Below are 22,795 nucleotides of genomic sequence, written 5' to 3' on the forward strand. Positions count from 1 at the left end.
TAGATTTGTAAGCAAAGATGCTTCTTTAAGTGAAAAAATAGCAGCATTGGGAACCACCATAGCTATGAGCACCAAACAAAAACTGGGGTGGGGGTTGTGAATATGTATATAATAAACCTACAATGAAGGCCAAGGGTGTTATGTATCAAATACCTTATGCAGGTCTCAAATCTCTTGGGCCTATTGATAGCCTTTTGACCAAAAAGCAGCGCAAGAAAAAAAATTCTTGTATTGCAAAGGGACATGGTATGAAATTGTTGCTTAGTACCCCCCAATTAAAAAAATTACAGCAATCAAGAAAAAAATCACATGTGGTGGGTTTCATATTTACTATCCCTGCCATCTTAGCAGCACTTGGGGCTGTTGGGAGCTTGGCTGGGGGATCAGCTGCCATAGCAAAAACAGTAATAGATGCCAAGAAAAATAAGGCAGAATTAGATGAGCAGAAGCGCCATAACCTGGCCATGGAGAAAAAAGGCAAAGGTGTTAAGAGAGCCATGAATAAGTTTAAAAAAAACAAGAGCCGCTTACAAACCAAGATATTGAAGCTTTAATCAAGCCACTGGGCATCAAAAATTTTAGAGGTTGTACATGTCTGATTCTTTGCCAGAACAACCACTCAACAAAGAGTGTGGCATTGTTAATTTGGATAAGTACAAAAATCAGGGCACTCACTGGATTTGTTATCTTAAATATTTAAACAATGAGGCATTTGTGTTTGATTCATTTGGAGGTGTTCCACCTGAAAATTTAATAAAATATCTAAAATCACCTAATCTTTATTACAATAATGCCCGTGTTCAAAATTTCAAAGATGTTAATTGCGGACATTTGTGTTTATTTGTTCTTAGATATATGTCTCAAATAAATAAACCATCAATTGAAAATTTTCAAAAAGCCTTGTGGTATGTGAAACATCATGGGGGTATTCCATCTCACCAGCCAAAATTCAATATTGAAACTCAAATTACATGATGATATAGTGTATCCCAAAACAATAGCTCTCAGAGCATTTTACGGCATGTACTTGATCCCTAATATTACACACCACAACAACAAAATTGCAGTAGGGGATCAAAAAATTGTCATCACTCCAGGGCAATATAATCTCTCCACTCTAAATGCTCAATTACCCAGAGGTGTAGTGTTAAGTCAAAATTCTGTCACTCACAGAGTAGAGATTGTATCTGCTACAGAAACAGTGGATCTGGGTACTATAGGAGAGCTGTTAGGATTTGAGAACAACACAAAACTTGAAGCGGCCATCAAACACACTGCTATTAATATACCTAAATTCTTAGCCATAGAGACTCTAAATATTCACTGTAATGTGGCTGAGGGTATGATCACCAAATCAAATGGTATAGGCACTCACAAACAAACTGGCATCATTGCAACATTCAAACCTACTTCTGAATTTATGGAGCCAATCATCTACACTCCATCCCCAACATTATATTTTCCTGTGTGCCATAATAGAATAGATAATATTGAATTGATGGTCACTAATGAAAAAGAAGAATTAGTTGATTTTGCTGGAGCCACAACAACTGCAATCATAGAGATTAATATTTAAATAAAAATACATACAAGAAGAAAATGGAAAATATTGAGAGTTATGAGCTACAATCATTCCCCCCCCCACAGGAGAACATTTGCAAATTTAAATCAACCCAACACAGAGATTGAGGTTGATCTTGATGTAGGGGATGGCTTTATACACCCCCACAGAGCAGATCTATACATCAAATTTGATGTTGTAAAGCTCGATGGAACAGATTATCCGGCAAATTCAAATATAAGATTGGTAGATAATTTTGTGCCACATCTGTTCTCTGAAATTGAGATCAGAAAGCATGGTGTTATAAACAGAGTGGATTATCCCGGCATTACCTCCACAGCTTTGGCCACACTAAAATTATCCAAAACCGAGGCTTCTTACTACAAAATAGGTGGATTTGAGGCTGGTGATAAAATTATATCTAAGAGCCACACAGTGCTGTTTCCCATGCGCCTGTTGCCAGGATTCTTCTCAGATTACAAAGATATTATGTGGAAGGGTGGTTTAAGAATCACATTTAGAAGAGCTGCAAATGATAACAATGCTTTGATGAGGTACAGCACATTAAACTCTACAGGGGAAGCTCTGCCTAATACCCTACCTGATGAAGGCAAATGCATTATTCAGACTATGGAGCTAAGAATCCCAGTTGTTGAATATGAGGCCAGTTATGCTCTTAAATACAAAGCAGATATAATAAAAAATCCACAAGTTCTTTTACAATTTTATACATATCAATGTGTACAGAAGCCCGCATCTGGTACCTATTATGAGTTTGATGCTACAAATTCATTCTCCAGCATACAATATGACATGCCTGATTTTGTAGTGGTATTGTTTCAGACTGGAAGACACAATAATCAGGAAAAAAATTCAAGTAGATTTGATAACTGCAACATCAAGAACATATATCTTAAAAATGGCAGAAACGAGGTATTTCCTAGAGAAAATTATAATTTAGACATTTCCAAGGATGATTTCCTTAAATTATATGAAGCATTTACAGCATACAAAAGGGTCACTACTGGCAATACTGACATGTATTACACACCAGATGAATTCAAAACACAGAGACCCATGTTTGTAATCAATGCTTCAAAAAGGAAACAAGTTGTGGTGAATGACAGGACAAACATTAAAATTATCTGTGAATTCCGTGAGGCATTAGCTGATGACACCATATGTAGTGTTATTCTCATAGGGGAAAAATCATATGTTTATGATGTAAGAAATGAGAGAGTCACAGAACAATTCTAGAGGGCCGATTCAAACACAGAATCCCCTTGATTACAAAGCAATAATACCAACATTTTGCTGTCAGAAAATATATTACTTACCCAAATTTTATAGCACCTCTGCTCGTGGCAGAAAAGCTTTTATATATATTACCTACCCAAATAACACAGCACATCTGCCAAAAGCTTAAATACAGAAATATTGCAATAATTATTCTGTAAGTTACAGACTTGGGCTTATATTATTGCGACAAGACCAAACCTAAATGCAATTCAGTTTGCATGACAATATCCAAGAAGCCAATACTAGAAATTTCCTCAATATGATGGATGGTCCCTGAAAAGAGGGCACAGTGTAGATAAGAATTTCTCTTTGAGTCCCATGACAAATGACATGTAATTTCCCTCGGAAAAGGCACAGTGCAGGTTATGCCAACAGATATAATCTCATAGGCATACAGAAAGAAGGCAATTACTAATTTCTTTTTGATGATGGATAATATGTTATTTCTCTCTGAAAAGACACAATATAGATTATATCTGCTGACATACAAGAAATATAATCCCCCAGGCATGCAATAATTTATTGTTGGCCGAAACATGGGACTGATCAAAAGATTATAAAGAACATAGAAGCAATTAATTATGTTTGTTCGCTCCTCTCCCATTGTATTGATCGGGCAATTTTGCCTGCATAAAAATATAACAGCAGTTAATGGCTGAGCTGGTGCTTTTATACCCAAACAACAGCAATAACTAGGCTTGGGTGATTCCCAGCAAGGGAACAATATTAACACTTTGCCATCAGAGGAGGCTTCACATTTTATCAGAACTCAAACCCGAGCCCCTTGTTTACAAGGCAACAATATTAACACTTTGCAATCAGAAGAGGCTTCACATTTTACCAAGATTCAAACCCGAGCCTCCCGATTACAAGGCAATAAAAACCATGCACCACACTCCACTGGGTTCTAAGACCCAGTACCTATGAGCTTTATATCAATTCAAGATTCCTGGGATTTTGACAGAAAAAACACACTATAAACAATAAAATCATATGGGAACTTGGCATTGTTTTAAGTATGGGCAAATCTGCTTGAGGGAGGGTTCATACTTTCCGAAGAGCATTATTACAAAAATCTTGGATTAGGCAGGGTTCCACACTTGAGCAAAAATCTCATATGGGCATGTTGAGCAAGTTTTAAGTGTAGCCAAATCTGCATGAGGGGAGCTCTTCCTTTCTCAGAAAATATTTGAGGGCATTTTTACAAAAATCTTGGATTAGGCAGGGTTCCACACTTGAGCAAAAAGCTCATATGGGCATGTTGAGCCTGTTTTAAGTGTAGCCAAATCGGCCTGAGGGGAGCTCTTCCTTTCTCGAGTTTATAGTAGCATCAATTACACTACTTATATCAATTATTACCTGGTTTCTTACTACTCATTGAACATTCGAGTTCTGTAAAATTGTTGTACGTTACACCGTTGCTTCCACAAACTATAGATGACTCGTTTTCCTGATTGCCAGACATCAACATAAAGTCTTCAAGACTCATTTCCCTTCCACACTCCTCAATCACAAAAGTAGCTTTTTTATTGTTGCATCGCCCAGGTTTCGACACGACCAGTTCTGCAAACAGTAATGAAGCCTCATTATTAGTAAGGTGCACAGAAAACACAAAGCATATTGTGTGGTTGAAAATATTAATACATAGTGCGTGGCTTGGTGGGTAGGAGACATCTTGCCAATATTATGACTAGGGATGGACGAAATCGGAAAATTGATATCGCGATATATCGTCACGGACGATACTACATATTTATTTATTTATTTATTTTCACCTATAACAGAGCTTTGGCTCTAATTACAATACGCTTACATACATTATAAACAATTCAAAAATTACTATTTCAACATAAACAAAAGAAGAAGAAAGAGAGCAGAACTACACAAAGATAAGAAACTGAGTAGTGTTGCCCACGAGACGAGACTTTGACCTGTCTCGTCTCGTGGAAATGCTGTCTCGTCTCGAAAATATTCGTTTGTCTCATGACACATGGTCAATCTCGTCTCGAATTTTTAAAAGCGTGTCCCGTCTCGTTCCGTGGGCAACACTAAAACTGAGCTGTTTGTGTAATATTGTGGAAATATTAATAGTTGTTAATTCAGTGAGTACTGTTTTAAAAGAGAGAATTTTATGACAGGAATTGAGTTAAACCCATATACTACTTATTTAAATTGAAGTTTAAACTACGGAAAAAGAAAATCTATACATTAATGCGATTTGCGGAAGGCAGTTCTTGTTAAGGCCATGGCGGATGCCTTAGGTTATATGGAACTTAACTGATTATTCTTAATTGATGTAGGATATTATGTATAAACAAACTGCGAGGATGAAGAACAAATATATTCAATAGTCTGTTTTTTGTCACGATAGAGTTAGTTTTGTATTTTATGTACAGGATGTACCGTAATTTCCGGTGTATGAGACGCACCTGCCTAAAAAATGGATCTCATTTTTGTACACATCTTTGAGGAAATAGCTTTATCACTGAATGTATTACATTATTTCAAATATAAAGTAATATTTAGGTCAACTTTCAACAAATAACTTACCTAATCTAACCAGGAAAGAATAATTTTAATCTTCTTCGACACACACCGCCAGGAAGCAAGAAAGAAATAATTAGTACAACTAAGAACAGAGAAAATTTTCAGAAATTAAGATAATATAGAAAATTAGTATCGGCGTATAGTAGGGTCAAGACTTCGGAAACCTCGGAAAATATGCTACAGGCTTTCCCGTGATGCACCCTGTTTTTCAGATCTATTTTTAAAGGACAAATACGGTATTTTATTTCGTCTGTCAATCTTTAACTTTTACACAAGCACTATAATCACTCGGTACGTTTCATTCAATCGCTAAATAACAGTGATAAACATTTAAGGATAACAAAACCCAAAAGTCCCCTAGACTCTCCACAACTTGTGAAAAAATCACTGTTCAAATACAGTGAAAAACACCAAGGTATCTGTTTACACTTTATGCCTTACCAGTTTTCCTCATTGAGCTGCAGTGTAGATCGTATATATTTGGGTAAGTGGATCCATCCGAACCACAGACTGGATTGTAACCGGATACAAGAAGTGAAGCTAGTTTGCAAGATTCTTTGGGGTCTTCCGGAAGCTTTGCTTCCTCAACAGTGCAGCTTCCACCATGAAGAATTGTTAAATCTGAAACGAAGATTATCATGTAGTTTTAACTTTTTAATATTCATATAAGTTTCATGTACATTTGAAAATGCTCACTTCGTCATCATTAATGTTACTATTAACAGTTTTTGTGGCCTAGTGAACAAGACACATTTGCTTTAGACACACTTCCCGAAAAAAAGAAATGAATTTAATTCAGGTGCTTTATTTAGAATTTCCGAAAGATGATATTTTTTTTCATTTTTCGTGTACAAGCGCCATTTTCACTGCATTTCGCTACACAACACTAATACCGCACACACACCAAAGGAAAAGAAACCAAACATCATTACGGTAGGCACACTGGACACGAACTTAGAAGCAAGGATGTTGATTTCAACCGTCAATATCCCTCCACTTGACTTTCAATCGTTGGCATTAAAAATGTTTACATTCGTTTCTTCGAGAAATAATAAATAAATAGGTTAGCCTAGTGGCACCTCCCCCTGTATTTTGAGCGTACCGCTCGACCCATTGCTGTAGTTCACGACAATTCTCTGGGAAAAATAAGTGTTTGAACGTAGAAAGCATGGTGAGAACACCCCGCAGAAGAAGGAGTCTGGGATCCATGAAAACACTTGTTGAACAGGTACGTTCCCTCCATACATGTATGATGGCCGAGGGATTAAATCCTGTACATTTGCGTCTAGATGTTGTGAGTTTTCGAATCTTTATCCCCCTCTTATTCTATAATTGTGTCTGAAAAATAATTTATTCTAAACGAAAGTTAAAAACACATGCATCTATGCAAAAATATTATCTTATGACATGTCCCTACACCAATCAATAAGAATTAGGTTTATAATTTCGATGTTGCTTACTTGCTCCCTTATTGGAACACTGGACATCCATGTAATGTCTGTACGTCATTCCATCAGATGCGCAGATATATCTGGATGAACACCGGGAACGTTTTGCCAGATGACACTTCTCTTGCTTGAATTCTTCGCATTCGCCTTTGTATGCTAATCGTAGAGCTACACAAGAAACGAGAAGAAAATTAAATTAATGTGCCATAATTCGGAGGGTAGTAAAAATTTCGTCCTTCTCTGTGCATCCACGAACTAAATTTAAACATTAAAGCTTATATCACTTTGGGATCTGCAAGGTATGAAATATAAAAATACACTAAGGCAATCCTCGGAAGCACAGTTCATGTAGAACAGTTCTAAATACCCTGTGTGAGTACAGTACGGACCGTCAGGAAATATAAGAAAACGGCCGAATTGGTATGGTAGCCATATTGAACTTGCCCCTTACTCTGAATTTTGAAATAGTCTGCCATTTTGGAAAATAATCTTCAATTCGTAATGAATTTAATGCAAGCTTTGTGATATTTGGTTAATTTCATCAACAGCGTAATGTGTGAGAAATTTCAGGTTTGAGATAAAATTGTGAAAATGAATTAATTTCATAAGTTTTGAAAATGTTGGTCGGCCATTTTGTTTTGGTGACTTGTGTTAAATCCTTACGTGTTGGGAAAAAATTGACGCGATTTCTGATTTTCAGATTCAGCGCCCTAAAGAACATAAGAATCGGTGTAAACGTTTGAAACAATTTTTTCCATCGCACGCTTGTGTAATTAGTCTTGTTATTATAAGGTAGGTGTGCGCAATTTCGCCACGTTAAGCTTTGAACCACCATTGCAAATTCCTGATAGGTATGGCGATAACGTCTGTACTGGAAATTGATAGTATATAGGTTAAGGTATGTGAAAAAAAAAAAATCACGTCCATACGCTATTAATCAGGTACTTCAAACGACAAAAGAAAAAACCTTGCAACTGGCGAAATTGCATACACCCTGTACACAATTTTGCCACCCACTGTAAACAGAGGGGAGAGGACAAACCGCGCTGCAAAACAAATAATACAAAACAAACATATTTTCATCCCATGAATATAATGAAAAAAGTATAGATAGTAATGACAAACATAATACAGTATATAATCATTATGAAATATGTATTAAATGATGAGTGTAATTATTATTCGGACAGGAATATGAACATTATCTAAGTTTAAGAAACACGTGTCACACAACATTGAACCTTTGTTGATGTTACCGAGAGCATTCAGGACAGAAAAACAATTTTTTATCCGCTTTCGTCAAACCAACACACTCTTCATGAACATAACGGGCTCAACTTTCACAAAGTCTCATGTCTTTGACAATATCCTGTGCACACAGAAAACAAAACCAACTTGGACGAGTAGGTGCACTCCCAACCCCACCCTGTGTGGACCTTGATCTTCTTGATGTTCCCGGGATTTTGCTGGAAATAAGGATCTGGTAATAACAGTAGCCCGACTGTTGATGGCTTTGCGCGTTTTCGTCGGAGGGGCTTTTCTCCTTGGGGTAGACAGAATGTTCTGAAAGGCGCGTATCCTATTCATCGGATTGCTCTGTGCAGCTGAATCGTGATGAGAATCAGACGTCTCGTTCGTATCAACATGCTGCGTCGCCGTACTTGTAGGTGTCTGGTGTACGACATTGCTTGGTCCAGGGACTGAGACGTCTGTGTGTTCCTCGGGTACAACAAGTATTGCTGTAGTTTCACTGGGAGCGAAAGCTTCATCAGGGATTCTATTAGGATTCCATGGAAACAAACAACATGCTTCAAATCATTCACAACATTTCTCGGAATTGTGGCCTTTTCCCAAGCAGACTTGAAAATCGCACCAAAGCGGTGTTTCGACACATTTCTGTCTTCCGTTCTTGCCCAGTAGTTCATACGTTCGTCATCCCAATATGACTCAAAGGATAGAAAGACAGATTTGTCCAACGGTTCGTGTGTAGTGTTGCTCAGTAGGCATAAAAGGGTAACATCATGTCTGTCAGCAGCATCAAGAATTGTGTGATCCAAGTGGCACTTGGCTCCATCCAACACTAGTAAGCACTGTCCATTTGGTTTGAACCGAGCAAAATGCTCCAGCCATTGAACAAAAGCTTCAGTAGCCATTGAACCTTTTGGAGTTACCTGCATGACACTCCCATTAGGCAGATTATTGTCCCATTCTCTTTTCAGGCGTTGTCCTTTGAAAAGAATGATTGGCGGAATGACAGTTCCTACTGCACTTGCACAGCACACGATTGACACATTTTCTCCATGCTCTTTTCCTCTGTAGTGCTTACGTCTAGACCCAGTCTTGGCCAAAAAAACAGGTTGATGATGTAAACTTAAGCGACATCCCTTCTCATCAACATTAAATACCCGCTCGGGTTTCTGCACAAGATCCAGATCAACGAGCACTTTGTGTATTTTCTGAAAATAATCGTGGACAATGAACCTATTTAACATCTGGGTCCTTGCTTCATTTAAATGTTGAGCTTTCCTTTTAGCCACTTCAGGATGTGGTGCAAAAAACCCACGAAGCCATGTTCGACCTGCTGCACCTTGCATATTGTTGAAAGGATGTGGCTGTTTGTTTTGTATACAAAACATGTAAACACACTTTTTCAACAGTCGCGGTGTGAGAGGAAATCCTACGTCCGCTAGCCGCACAATCCTCTGGACTAGGACGTCTTCCTCTGCTACATTTAACACAGGTTTTCTACCAGCGCGTGTCCGTTGTGTTTTTCGTGCTTGTACATAGGCACCTAATGTTCGGCGTGGTATGTTGAACTGTTTACTTGCAGCGTTGACAGACAGTTGCTGCTGGGTAACGCTGGTCACAGCTCTGCTTAAATCATTCGCTGACCACTTGCACTACTTTCCTTGATTCCGTCTGTCTGTCATCATCTGCAACGAAACCCGAGGAAATGAGATATCACTGCCTTTGCACCATTACGTCATGCACATTAGCATAGTTTACAATTTCGCCACCCTTTGTTCTTCATGGCGAAATTGCAAGCACTTCCAATGACTACACAAATGGGGTGAAAATATGACTCTCAATGTATACGACACAACGTTACACATATCATTGTAAGCAGAAAGCGTTCGTCTTCACAATGCAATACTTACTACATAGCTTCGAACCCTCCTTCCTGGACAAAAGGACCGCACTTTGTTGCTCTCGATCTTATAACAACGCTACGTCTCGCACACACAATGGCTGGCTGTCTTTCCCGTCTAGCTCTTCCCCATCGAAATGTGACAAAACACGATCAGCGTGCGCTACCTACCTATACACTAGCACCATCTACCGACTTAGGCCGACGTGTTGGGAAATACAGGTACCTGGCAGAATTGAAAACATGGCGAAATTGCGCACACCCACCTTACCACAAAGAATTCATTGTGCTACTTTTGTTTTGTTTAAATAAAGACATAACAAATTAACGCTAAATGAAGTAAGTTTAATGAGTATCAGGATAAGCTGAGGGAAAGGAGGGGGTAGGGTCAGGGAAGAGGGGGGACAAAAACTCGAACAAGTAGTGATAAAGTACTTCCTAAGTTTAGGATGTTGTTGCACGTTAACCTTAGCACGTATGATCCATAATAGAAACCTGGCATGGAATTTTCCCGTACATGCAGTCTACGCATACATTGCAAATCTCAATGGGATCGTACCTAACTTCATTACAACATTTTTCACGATCGAGATAACATAGCTGCAGAATGATAGTTTCAGCTCGCTTTAGCAATAAATACTTTTCTCTGCTTCCTTTTTAGTTAGAAGTACAGTGGGATTCATGAGTATTACCTTGCAAATTGTCCATGACTATTTTCATTAATTTTTATTAATACACTCGAAGTCCAGTAGTACACGTGTAATCTTAATTCGTCTGTGGTAGTGAACCCTCAAATATGGGTCGTGAAGTGAAGGACGCAGTTAGGAAACAAATACTGATTACTATCGTAGTTCAGTGTAAAGACTGACTATATCGACGTTCCTATAGTAAATTGTTGTCATGTTTCCTGAAAAACTATCAGAGTTTCTTACGTTATTTCTTCACTAACCCCTTATCCGTAAGGAAAGATTAAAATATCCAGGTATTCTCCAGAATCTAGTCTTTACATTGATGTACGATGCACATCATCTTTCTGTTTCTTGACTGCTGTCACTGTAAAAAAAGTTGCACCTTCGCGATCAATTTGCTATGCCGATGCATAGAGGCTTCGCCGCGTGAAACTTTGTTTGGAATCATACATCCGGGACACTGGCTCTGGTGACGTCACGCTTAGTCAGTCCATTGTCACATTAAAATGATATTCCTGGTTCCACAGATAACCTCTTCCAAGACAGGTTATAGTTTTTATTAATAGATTGCGAACTGGTCACGTACGCACACCAGCGCACTTAGCGAAAATAGTTATAACACAACACCAAAACCGTACATGTTGTAAAGACAATCTAGATGCCCAACATTTATTCTTGGAATGCGAAGAAATCTTACACCAACAAAATATACTATATAAAAATCTGATACGATTACAAATTCCATTTCTTATATTTCTACTTTCTCTTTTATCTGATTTATCCACACCACTTATTTTGATTTTAAATGGACACGCACGCAAATGTCAAATCGAAATACAGAGTGTCCCACAAAAGGGTTTACACTATTTGAATGTTAATAACAGAGAAAGTATTACAGATAACCTGATGGAACTTTTTATATCTGGATCTGTCATAATTAGTGCTTCTTGCCATTCATTAGTTTTTCTTTAATTTCAGTTCAGTTGCCAGTAGTGACAAGTAATTGACAAGATGGCTGGGAACCTTTCCGTTGAGCAACGGAAGTGAATTTTAAAGTGTTTTTGGAAATGTGAGAACATGAAAGAAGTGCAGAGACGATGGCGGGCAGAATTTGATACTGCGCGACCGTCACGTGTAACAATTACGAAATTACGCGACAAGTTTGAGAGGAAAGGAACTGTGTGTGATCTGGGACGGTGTGGCAGGAAGAATTCAGTATCGGACGAAAGATTGATGGAAGCAGTGGTACAAACTTTCACAAGATCCCCCAAGAAGTCCATACATCAAATTCTGCCCGCCATCGTCTCTGCACTTCTTTCATGTTCTCACATTTCCAAAAACACTTTAAAATCCACTTCCGTTGCTCAACGGAAAGGTTCCCAGCCATCTTGTCAATTACTTGTCACTACTGGCAACTGAACTGAATTTAAAGAAAAACAACTGAATGGCAACAAGCACTGATCATGACAGATCCAGATACAAAAAGTTCCATCAAGTTATCTGTAGTACTTTCTCTGTTATTAACATTCAAATAGTGTAAACCCCTTTGTGGGACACTCTGTATAAACAGAACATAGAGTGTAAAAGTGTAAGAATCAAGATTTATTAGTGTTGTGCATCGTGTTACACGGGAACTGGAAAAGTGTAAACTGAAGTCCTACAAAAACAGAAACGTTGGCCAAAGTCGACAGTGTTTCGTTTGACATGGTCAGAGAAAGAAGAAAAACTTGAACGAGTTCGAGCGAGCGAAAGTGGTCACATGCAGTACTCTAGTACAAGATGAATCTTGCTGAAACTGGGAGGGTAGACTTCGAATTACGGATGCACAGTTGGGTAGGGAGGGTGAAGAGGATGTTTACCTTTTACTTACGTTCTGATCTTCTTGGGTTATATATTCGCATTTCACACTCTAGAAGCAACGAATTCGCATATGTTACATTGTCTGAACTACAAACAGGATCGTAGATGGGATCCACCTCACAGTTACATTGATCTAGATTTTGTATCTGAATATCTAAAGAAGAAATTAAGTAGAAATTAGCTTATTTATATTCTATTTACTTTAAAAGCTGTACTAGTTTGTTTGTTCATTTTGTATAGTTGGTATACATGGTCGGATAAAAAGTAGTGCCAACATACTATAATTCGTACCGCACTTTATTAGAAGAGGAAACACCAGTCACATTGCTTCAATATAATCGCTCCCACTGGCGACCCCCTTTATACCACACTTGTGGAAGGCGTTGTACACTGTCGGTGCGTCCATCTCTGTTGACGTTCCGCAGTGACGGTCATATGGCACGAACACAGCCGTTACCACTCACCACACTTTCGTTATCAGCTACTTCAACCCTGTGTTCACAGACTCACACGCGACAGCAGCGTTGTCACTACTTCTTATTCAGCCCTTGTATATTTGATATTATATAAAATTAATAGTAAACAGCAAGTTGTAAATATTTATGTTATACGCTAAATTTTGGGGGAGAGAGACACACAGCTAGACTTTGTCAGTTTTTTATCTTGCACAGTATAATATGAATGGCTCAAATTCTCAAAAAAGGCGAGGTGAGTTAAACTCATTTAAAAAAACAGAGGCAAAAGAGTTCATATTCTCTTACATTATTGTTGAAATTGATGTAAATTTGGACATAACTATACATTTTGAAGATAGTAAAAATTTAAAAGGGCTATCTAGAACAGAACATTTTCTCTACTAGCGGTAATATAAGATGTGCTAATCTTATTTATTGTTAATTATAATAATGGGCTAAAAAATTGTTTATTGTATTTTCATTTTTATGTTTAATAATTAGAATCTAAAGGAATAACCGCCGGAAATACGTCAAGGATTGTCAACGTTGAAATGTATTCTGGAAGAACAGCCACTCACATCACGGTGTCTCGGGGAAGAAATGAAAACACTGGTGCCCTAGTCATCGACGTTCTTCACAAAACTTAAATCTCAAGCAGGTCACCTTGCAGCACATACATTTCTGCTTTTCCAGAGTTGCCTTAGGGATAGTATTGGATTCTATAAACCGGTTATGTACAGTAGTACTTCTTCTTTTTCTTAAGCGTCTCTCCAATATAATTGCCTTTCAAGTACAATTTTCCTTTTGGGTGGCTCTCTAGCACTATTTTAATTTAGGTAGTTGCTCTCTAGCGCATTTACATATAACGGAAAATTCACTACAGAGCATAATTATTTATAATTTTTAAGTTCTTTTTTATAATACAGGGTGCCGCAAAAATAACGCACGTTTTTTGAATAAGTGTAGCGTCGTTGATTTTCAAGATACAAACTGTTTTATTAACACCAAAACCATCGGTAAGAAATGCAGTTTGGATAGGTATACAGTGATGATTTAAGTATGGAAAATGATGTCGGAATGATGAATTCATTGTTGCTGTCCCCACCACGTAATCTGATGTTTCGGCGATATGCCTTGGCCCCACGATCCCCAGATTTTTCTGTCTGCGACTTCTCTCTGTGGGGTTACCTCAAGTCGAAAACCTCGTTTAGTCGACGAGCTGAAAGTTGCCATTCGTGACGGAATTACTGCTGTGCCAGACGAAATGTTGGCAAGGGCAATGCAGAACTTTGAGGAGAGGTTCCGGATGTATGCAGCAACAATGACGTCATTTTTCCATACTTAAATCATCACTGTATACCAATCCAAACTGCATTTCTTACCGATTGTTTTGGTGTTAATAAAACGTTTGTATCTTGAAAATCAACGACGCTGCTCTTATTCCAAAAACATGTTTTTCTTTGCTCCACCCTGTAAGATGTAGTATTTTCTTTTTCTAATAATTGCATACTCTATGAAGAACAACGCACACATTTTTATTGACATATATCATAATGAGTTTTGTTGTGTTTTGGAAGAAGGCAAGAACAGATAGTTCAGGTCAATGACCTGTCAACCACAGCTGAACAGTCTACTTCACCGAAGAATATATAGATTTTGCCCTACTCAGTATTTACACAGGAATTATATTCTCTCCACCTCAAGTTGCATTTAAATCGAATCAATTTCACACATTTTTCGATTAATCGAATTGTAAAGGTATTCGGTTAACCGTATCGATTAACGGATTAAATCGACAGCTGTAATGATTTGATTCTTGAGCCGGCACTCAACTACTACTTAGGTATATGCCTTTAGAGAACAACCTGTAGTTCTATTTGTCGTTAAGGGTCGACCTTCTACTTTTTTCAATAAATGGGAAACCTTTTACTTATATTTGACTTTAGGCCGCAAACGTCTAGTTCTCTAGGGCCTCCCCATGGTGAAGTGTTAGTAGCGTCGTCGCCTTGTAATCAAGGGATCCCGGGTTCGATACCCGGTGGGGGCTCATAGTGGTTCGGATCCCACTTTAAACTTAAGGTCCAGTCCCGATTAGCCTTTCTGTGCATAAAGTGGACTTAAAACAACAATTCAGTCTAAAGTGTAAATCACCAACCCTGAGACCTTCTGTAAACAAACTGTCTCACCGATTCGATGTATCACTCCGCGTCAGCTGATTGATGACCGCAATCATCTGCTGTTACACTCATAGTTCGCCGCACCTATTCATTTTATATAAGAGCCTCTGAATGTGAGAACCCGCTCTCAAAACATCAGACGAATATGCAGCCGCATACATTGTTACTCTCCCGGTCATTCTTTCTTTCATAACCCTTAAAACTGCAGACACTGACACACCACTGCACTGGGATACAAACTTAACCACTTCATTTACTGGTTTCTCAGGATACCACTGACAGAACGTTACATAAATATTGAGTAGAATCTGTTTCTCACCCCTTTTCAAAGGCTGTCCTTGCTGGTGTTTTGAAAACAAGATCGGAGAACACGGAGACCTTCCCACACGCATAGAACTCGGCATGTTATTTTTCTAAGGATAAGTCAGGCAATATTACTAAGTTGCACTACTTCCTTGCTGTTCACATGATTATTTTTTAGAAAATAACCAATGTTATAAAATATCATTATGTACACAAATCTAAGCTCATTGAAAGTTACAATGCATATTACTACAAAATGTTCACACTTATCTTGCCTTGCCATGTCACCAAGTTATTTTACGAAGTGCACTATATTTGGCGGAACAAAAATCGTTATTAGGATGCTTGTCAAAGTTTCCAACCGCAATAAATTTACGAACTTTCTTTGTCTTGTTTTGATCATCATCATCAATATATTTATTGGACTTACTGCAATGCATATGGCTGTTTATGTCCATTATATATTTTATTTACATAAGATACAATTTACATAAAATCTACAAACAAATTTCAAATACTCTCCTATCTATATCATCCTTAGAAATATACATTACCATGTTATATCATTTTGTCTAAAAAAATGCAAGTAAAATATATTCAATTCACATGCAAGAAAGAAGCCAAATTTGTGGGAAATGATTACTGGTGCAAAGAGTTAACCATAAAGGTGAAGTAATAAGTAAAAAAAGAAAGAGCATTGGGTTTAAAGTGAGACGTCATTTGCGGCAGCGTATCCCATACTACAAATTGGCCATTGTTTTACCTTACGTAATGAATCCTGTAACAACGCTGGATTTTCGTGTGGATTATTTTACTTATATGAGTTTGCAATGCTTTCTGCATGCAGGTGGTTTTGTTTACAGAAGGTCTCAGGGTTTGTGATTTGAACTTTAGTTTTATTTCATTTGAGTGGACAACAGTACAGTTTAGCAAGTCATAGAAATATTCTAGTTATTGCAGACAAGCAACTGCCATGCTTCAAAACTCTGTCCTTCCCGATGGAAATGGTTGGAAATTTTTCATTAAGTAAAAACTCATTCAATTCTTTGAATGAATTTGTGGATATCTTAATTACTTCGGCCTCTTGGCGGAATCGTCGATATAACGAGGTATAAAGTCAGAGAGGCCACAGGTTCGAATCCTGGTATGTATAAGATTTGTCGTTGTATTTGTTCCATCATCTATTTCGTTATTCTTCCTTATCATTATGATTAACCAAATATGTGACAAAGAAACTAAAATAGCAACTATGATTACTTCCCTATATTTGAACACCTATAGCTTATCATTACAGTATAACATTATTTGTATGCACACATGAAAAGATAATAATAATGCAATACCTTTCTGCTTAGCCACGCACTGTAATTCCCAAATGTTGAGGTAGATAGTTTTATCCGATCCACATACAGGAGAGACAATGAATTCATAGTCGCTGGTGCAAGGATCAAATGGTTCTCCATCGCAAGTACCTTCTTTATCAATTGTGATTTTTTCTGAAAAAGAAATATAAAATTAATCTTAAATTAACACAGGCATTATGTGAATTATTCATTCAGAAATAACATATAATAATACAGGATTAAGTCGTATGTACATAATCTTTAAGTGACATCAATTGATATTTGTAAGTCATCAGTCCTCACACTCATAAAATCGTGAAAGTGGTGTTTTATGCGGACGTGAAAGAATGAAGGAAAGGATTGCAACTTACCATCCATATGTTGATCCTTGTAACAGTGATAAATCCCGATGTTGGAGAATGCTCTTCGGTTACTTGCACATACAGGATCCACAGTGGTGTTTTTGTATGCCATCTCACACGTGCAAGCATCGTACGAGCGTACTGTTAAATCTGGAAATAATAATAGAAAAAGAAAGATGTAAATTGCCTGTTACTCATTCTGTTTTGTGTGTGGGTGAAACAGCTGAACAGTTCAATATGTTTTTCAGTTGGCAATCCTGTCTGAACGCAGGTGCCAATCCCCCATGCTTAGGCAGCTGCAAGTGTGGCAATCAGTCTGCCATGGAATGTTCACCTGTTCAGACACGAATCGTGGCTTGATTGATTTGGTGTTTTAAATCCACTTTATGCACAGAAGACTATTCGGGACTGGACCTACAGTTTAAAGTGGGATCCGAACCACTTGTGCCTCCACCGGGTATCGAATCCGGAACCCCCTTGCTTACAAGGCGACCACGCTACCACTGCGCTATCAGGGAGGCTCTGACGAAACATGGCAGTGGAGGCTTTCATCCGAACGGGTTACTTACAGTCACTGCACTGAGGAGCATCAGAACGCCACAGAATTCGCCTCCTCTGACCTTGAGACTTCTGTTTCTGCACACTGCCATTGGCTCTCTATTGTCTGATCCATCATATCTTGTTGTGACGCTCTCGTACGGGTTGATGGCTACCCTCATTGGACCGTCGTCGCTGTGCCTGCTGCGTCTCCTGAAAGGAACCCGTTCGGATGAACGCCTCTATTGCCACGATTCGTGTCTGAACAGGTGAACATTCAGTACCTTTCTTTCCTTGTTCATGCAGGCGATTCTTCAACATTAGGCTTCCGGAACCGAAATTCGGTCCTTTGGAGGACCAGATACGTCGACGACTACCGGCCGAACAGACGCCCCAACATCCGGGGCTCTGATTGGCCGAGAGTCAAATCAGGATCAGGCACGCTCATTGACTGGATCAAACGGGAGCCCAACGTGGCCAGACGATCGAAGAAGTCAAACCATAATGGTGATTCCTACGAACCCCAAGGGAAGTAGCAACATGGGAATCATCGAGATGGTCCATGACGACGATGACGAGAGCGAGCGCGCTTCTCAAAGCGAAAGCGAATCCGAAATAGAAGAGGTGAACCCTGAGGAGTCCTCATCCAACGAGGAATCGGCTGGGGAAGATAGCGAGGAGGAAATCGAAGGTACTGATTCCTCCCCCGCCCAGCCCCGCCTTGAATCCCTTGAACCCAACACGCAAGGGCCCATGCTTGAAGAGTCGCAGGACGCACTCACACCAGCTCAATGGAACCAAAGGAGCCCGACCAAACTGGAAAGGGACGATCACGTCTTCCAGTTTGGTACCAACAGCGGAACTAATAAAAGGAGCCGCCTAGCCAGACGAATGCAAAAAGGCACCACGGAATTTAATCGCGAAAACCCCGAACCTCAGACCCAAACCTCAAAAAAGAGGGAGCAGTCCTCCCGGCGCCACTCCGATGAGCCGGCGCGAGGGAAATCTATCAAAAAGACCGTGAAAGAACGCGAGGAGATGATACTGAACGCATTTCCGGCCTCAAACGTCAGGGAAAGGCAACAGAAAAGCCTTTTCTATGACCACACCATAGAGGATAACGAGAGGTGGACCCGCCTCTCACAACAACAGCCGTCGACAAGCGTACAGGGGGGAACCAACCCACAAAGGGCAACACACGGTTTCCCCCTATAACAGTTAACAACCCCTCACGTTTCCTGGCCCTATGCTCATGTGGCTCATTGAACTCTACAGCAGACGTCCAATAGTCCATCAACACATAAATGTCTAGCCTAGTATCAGGAAGACTTTTTACAGGCCGTTAGTTCTAATCCAGACCCTGAGCTATCTATCGCAGAAGAATTTTTGAACCTTTTTGCCTTAGTGTTAGGAATCAGTGTACTCCAACAAATGCCCATAAACTCTGGAAAACAATAGAAATCTAATACTTAACTCTTTTCTGGGTTGGCTTTACGAATGCAGTTGAAATGTTCGACGTTTCGGTAGGTGACGTTGTCGGACCCACAGACCGTCATAGCGAACGAGGGATATGTGCAGTTTCCAACGGTCAGCATCGTCTCTGTTTCATCTTCTGATGTCTCCACTGGACTTCTTCTCATTCTCTTGGATGCATATCTTTCTAGGATTCCCTCTCGTCGTGCAAGCGTTACCACTACAACTGGAAAGAAACTTTAGCTTATTGGCATGAAATTATATTTTGACATGTAGTTAGAGAGCTGCAAGCCGGCTCTTTCTCCTGCCCATGCTTGCCCACCCCGTAGAACACGTTTTCCTGCTGCTCTGCCCGCGCCAACGGATCGACTTGTGTCTTTACCCGGCTTCCTCCTCTTCAAGGTGTTCTGCGCTTACAAGGTAAGTGGACATTCAACAAGACCCGTAAGGTCTGCAATACTCGCTGGAAGGAAACAGCCCTCAGGCAGTGTGTTGCTTCCGGCGATTCTTCTCCTGCATCTAGTTGTGCCTACTTACGTAACTCGTAATCACGAAACGCTATCAGGAGTTATCTCCTCGAAGAAGAAGAATATGTTTACTTAGTTATTTTATTGCCAGGAAATGTACGCCACATTTACAAGCGTAAGTGACTTGGTATGGTAGAATTAATTTTTACGCAATTTAAGATATTTTCAGTTGATTAGTCAATCGCCATTTGCCGCCACCTTGAAAATAGTCCGCCACATTGGATAGTTTTTTATCAACGTCCGGCTTTCTCAGAAATGCTGGAAATGGTGTAAACGATCATAATAAATCAAGAAATCTATTTTTGAAAAATAAAAAAAATAGAAGTTCTGTAGGAAAACTCATATTTATAACATTTCTAATATTATAATATTTGGCCGACACTACCATATCGTTGCAAATTTTAAAATTAGACTACTAGCAATTTAAAAAATATATAATGGAATTTTTGTTAGTCTGATTTTAATAATACACATGATGCAGAAAATACGCAAATATTAGACAACACATACTGTATTAGTTATTTTTTTAAAAAAATGTAATGAAAGTTTCTATAAGCAAATTCGAAATATTTTCATTTTTCTCTTTTTTTTTACGAAATGAATTTGAAAATTTACGCGCCAGGTGAACATTTTCAGGTGTCATGGCGACCTGACGCCTTGTATTTTTCTACCCCTGACTCCTACTTTTCTTCATTGACTGGCCTTAATATTATTGATATACGATAGATTTTCACACTCAAATTAACGAAGTTACATTTGTCTAATGAGGCACCTGGACTGCTTCACTTAGTGAGATATTACTGCGAATCAGTGATCAGGTTTGGTTTACATGTTCGGTTGGTCCATTCAACAACCCATAATACTTGTGCCACTCTTTCGTTTCATGCACTGTTGCTCATGTAGGGACAGTTACACTTTATGCGTGTGGAAACCTTATTTACTGCAATGCGTGAAATTCATCTGTGGGAAAACATGGAGCTCGAATATATCTACCTGAAGATATGAACAGCGCGACCAAGTTCCTCATGGTTTGTCCTGCTCGTGCCTTGGAAATGCTGGAACTAAACAATTTGTGTGAACTTGACGATTTGGCCAATGTGCATTAGCGAAGGAAATGGGCTCTAAGTAATTTCCTATCTACGCATGGTTCATATTGCATCTCTTATTTCCTAATGACATACTTCCGGTTCGATTTAAAGGACAACTAATAAAAAAATGCAATACCACAAATCGTTTTTCATCAACTTTTTCTGCAGTTTAGCAGAAAATTCGAATTAATCATGACATATTGGCACATGGTTGTATTTAGAGAGGGAGCTTGGGGGGGCTCACCTCCCCACCACCGGAAACTTGTGATATGTTGGATTAATGGAAGTTCCGAAACCAAAATCACTAACTCATTTTCAAAAAAGAATATTCAAAGCATCACAAAAATACAACTGGGAGACAATCGAGCTATTATTTTCAAACATTTGGGATTCTGGAAACTTATGCTGTTCACTTTTCAGTGTTGTTCCCAATTCAGACTGAAAATTCACTTTTGATTGTCCCAACATACCCTTTCCGACTTTTAAATTCCCTGTTCGATAAGGTTTTAATCCATCTAGTGTCGTACGTGCAAAACTATTGGGCACTGATGCGAAATCCTTGTAATAATCCATGTAATAATATATGTAAAAATTTATACAGGAAACTAATATCATCTTAGTATCTTTTATTTTTTGTCACTCCACCTAGTTACGTAAAACTTTGTTCATAGTATTAGTATATTAGATCTTCAATTTGGAATCGAATTTGCAGATGTGAACAATACCACACACTGCTTGAATGAAGATGAGAAGGGATGCACAACCAAGTGTCCTTTTATTAGCCAAATTTCTTGAAATCTAAGTATTCTTTAAGTCGGATTCATTGGAAAAGAGTAGGTACATAATACTTCTTTAATATCTAAATATGCCAGTTACATCTAGGCAAGAGGGTGCAAATTCGGTGGGGGGGTTCGAAAATCTATTCACGTCCTGGTCTGAAATCTCTAGCTGCAGCTCTGTTAAGGAAATATTTCCTTTCGAGAGACCATTAACAGATTTACATTATTAGGAACATATACACAATAAAGTAAAGCATGAATTCAAATATTAGTAGAAAATGTCATTGATCGTTATTAATAGAAAGCAATAATTAAATAAAATCTTATCAAAAACATTTCACCTATTTTGTAATTTCTTGACATTTTGAAGCAGTTGGGAAAGGAGTTTGCTAGAGTATAAATGTAGCAAATTAATTTATTTATATGCAATTAATATTATTTATTTAATAATTGGCATATATTTCATGACAATAATATTTATATTTTGATTGATTGATTTGGAGTTTTAAGTCCACTTTATGCACAGTAGTACTAATAGGGACTGGACATACAGTTTAAAGTAGGATCCGAACCACTATGTGCCTCCACTGGGTATCGAACCCGGGACTCCTGGATTAGAAAATTGAGCAGTAAGAAGGTGACATAGGACGTTGAGTGGTCGACTCACTATCTAGACACCGAAAGTTCCGGATTCGAGTTGTGTCCTACTCAGTTCTAGTTCCTTCGTTAAATTTTCATTAGTTTCACCTACCACCATATATCCTCATCGTGACTACTAGACGAAAGTGGCGTCGTCGCCTTGTAATCAAGGGGTCCCGGCTTCGATACCCGGTGGAAGCACATAGTGGTTCGGATTCCTCTTTAAACTGTAGGTCCAATCTCAATTAGACGAAAATGGTAGAAAAGCCACGCAAATTACAATGACAGTAAGAATGAAAAGTATTCCCCGTGCAACCGTGGTATATAGAGGTCACGGTGAAAATGACGTGATCAGCACCATACTCCGGGCATATTCATTCCCTTAGAAGCTGGGATCCACCTGAAATCACGTGGGTGTTAGACGCCCTATTGGCTGAACCACCGCAGCTCACTATTCGCCGTTAAATGATACTCATACATCCTCTTTATTTTACTGAAAATTTCCATTCGGGACACAGCACAGCATTGAAATCACGATAGTGTCGGCCTTGAAATCTTTC

General features: G+C 38.8%; 2 protein-coding genes across 2 annotated transcripts in view; both read right to left on the bottom strand.

Moving 5' to 3' along the window:
• LOC145996515 (serine protease inhibitor dipetalogastin-like) overlaps window positions 1–4,416 on the bottom strand; it is a 34,501-nt gene extending 30,085 nt beyond the window's left edge. The window contains exon 1 of the mRNA XM_083133018.1: window positions 4,220–4,416. Coding sequence (XP_082989144.1) covers window positions 4,220–4,349 — 130 coding nt within the window. The 5' untranslated portion in view covers window positions 4,350–4,416. The remainder of the gene's footprint in view (window positions 1–4,219) is intronic.
• Window positions 4,417–5,837: 1,421 nt separating this feature from the next.
• On the bottom strand, window positions 5,838–20,825 carry LOC145996363 (serine protease inhibitor dipetalogastin-like). The gene is made up of 7 exons (XM_083132793.1): window positions 20,723–20,825; window positions 19,204–19,428; window positions 17,202–17,342; window positions 16,831–16,983; window positions 12,563–12,706; window positions 6,868–7,023; window positions 5,838–6,028 (listed from the first exon to the last, which is right to left on the bottom strand). The coding sequence occupies exons 1-7, from the start codon at window positions 20,754–20,756 to the stop codon at window positions 5,838–5,840; spliced, it is 1,044 nt and encodes a 347-aa protein (XP_082988919.1). The 5' UTR covers window positions 20,757–20,825.
• Window positions 20,826–22,795: the final 1,970 nt, after the last annotated feature.

The sequence above is a fragment of the Lepisma saccharinum genome, chromosome 12, assembly GCF_977018435.1.
Source record: "Lepisma saccharinum chromosome 12, izLepSacc3.1, whole genome shotgun sequence".
In the NCBI taxonomy this organism is placed as follows: domain Eukaryota; kingdom Metazoa; phylum Arthropoda; class Insecta; order Zygentoma; family Lepismatidae; genus Lepisma; species Lepisma saccharinum.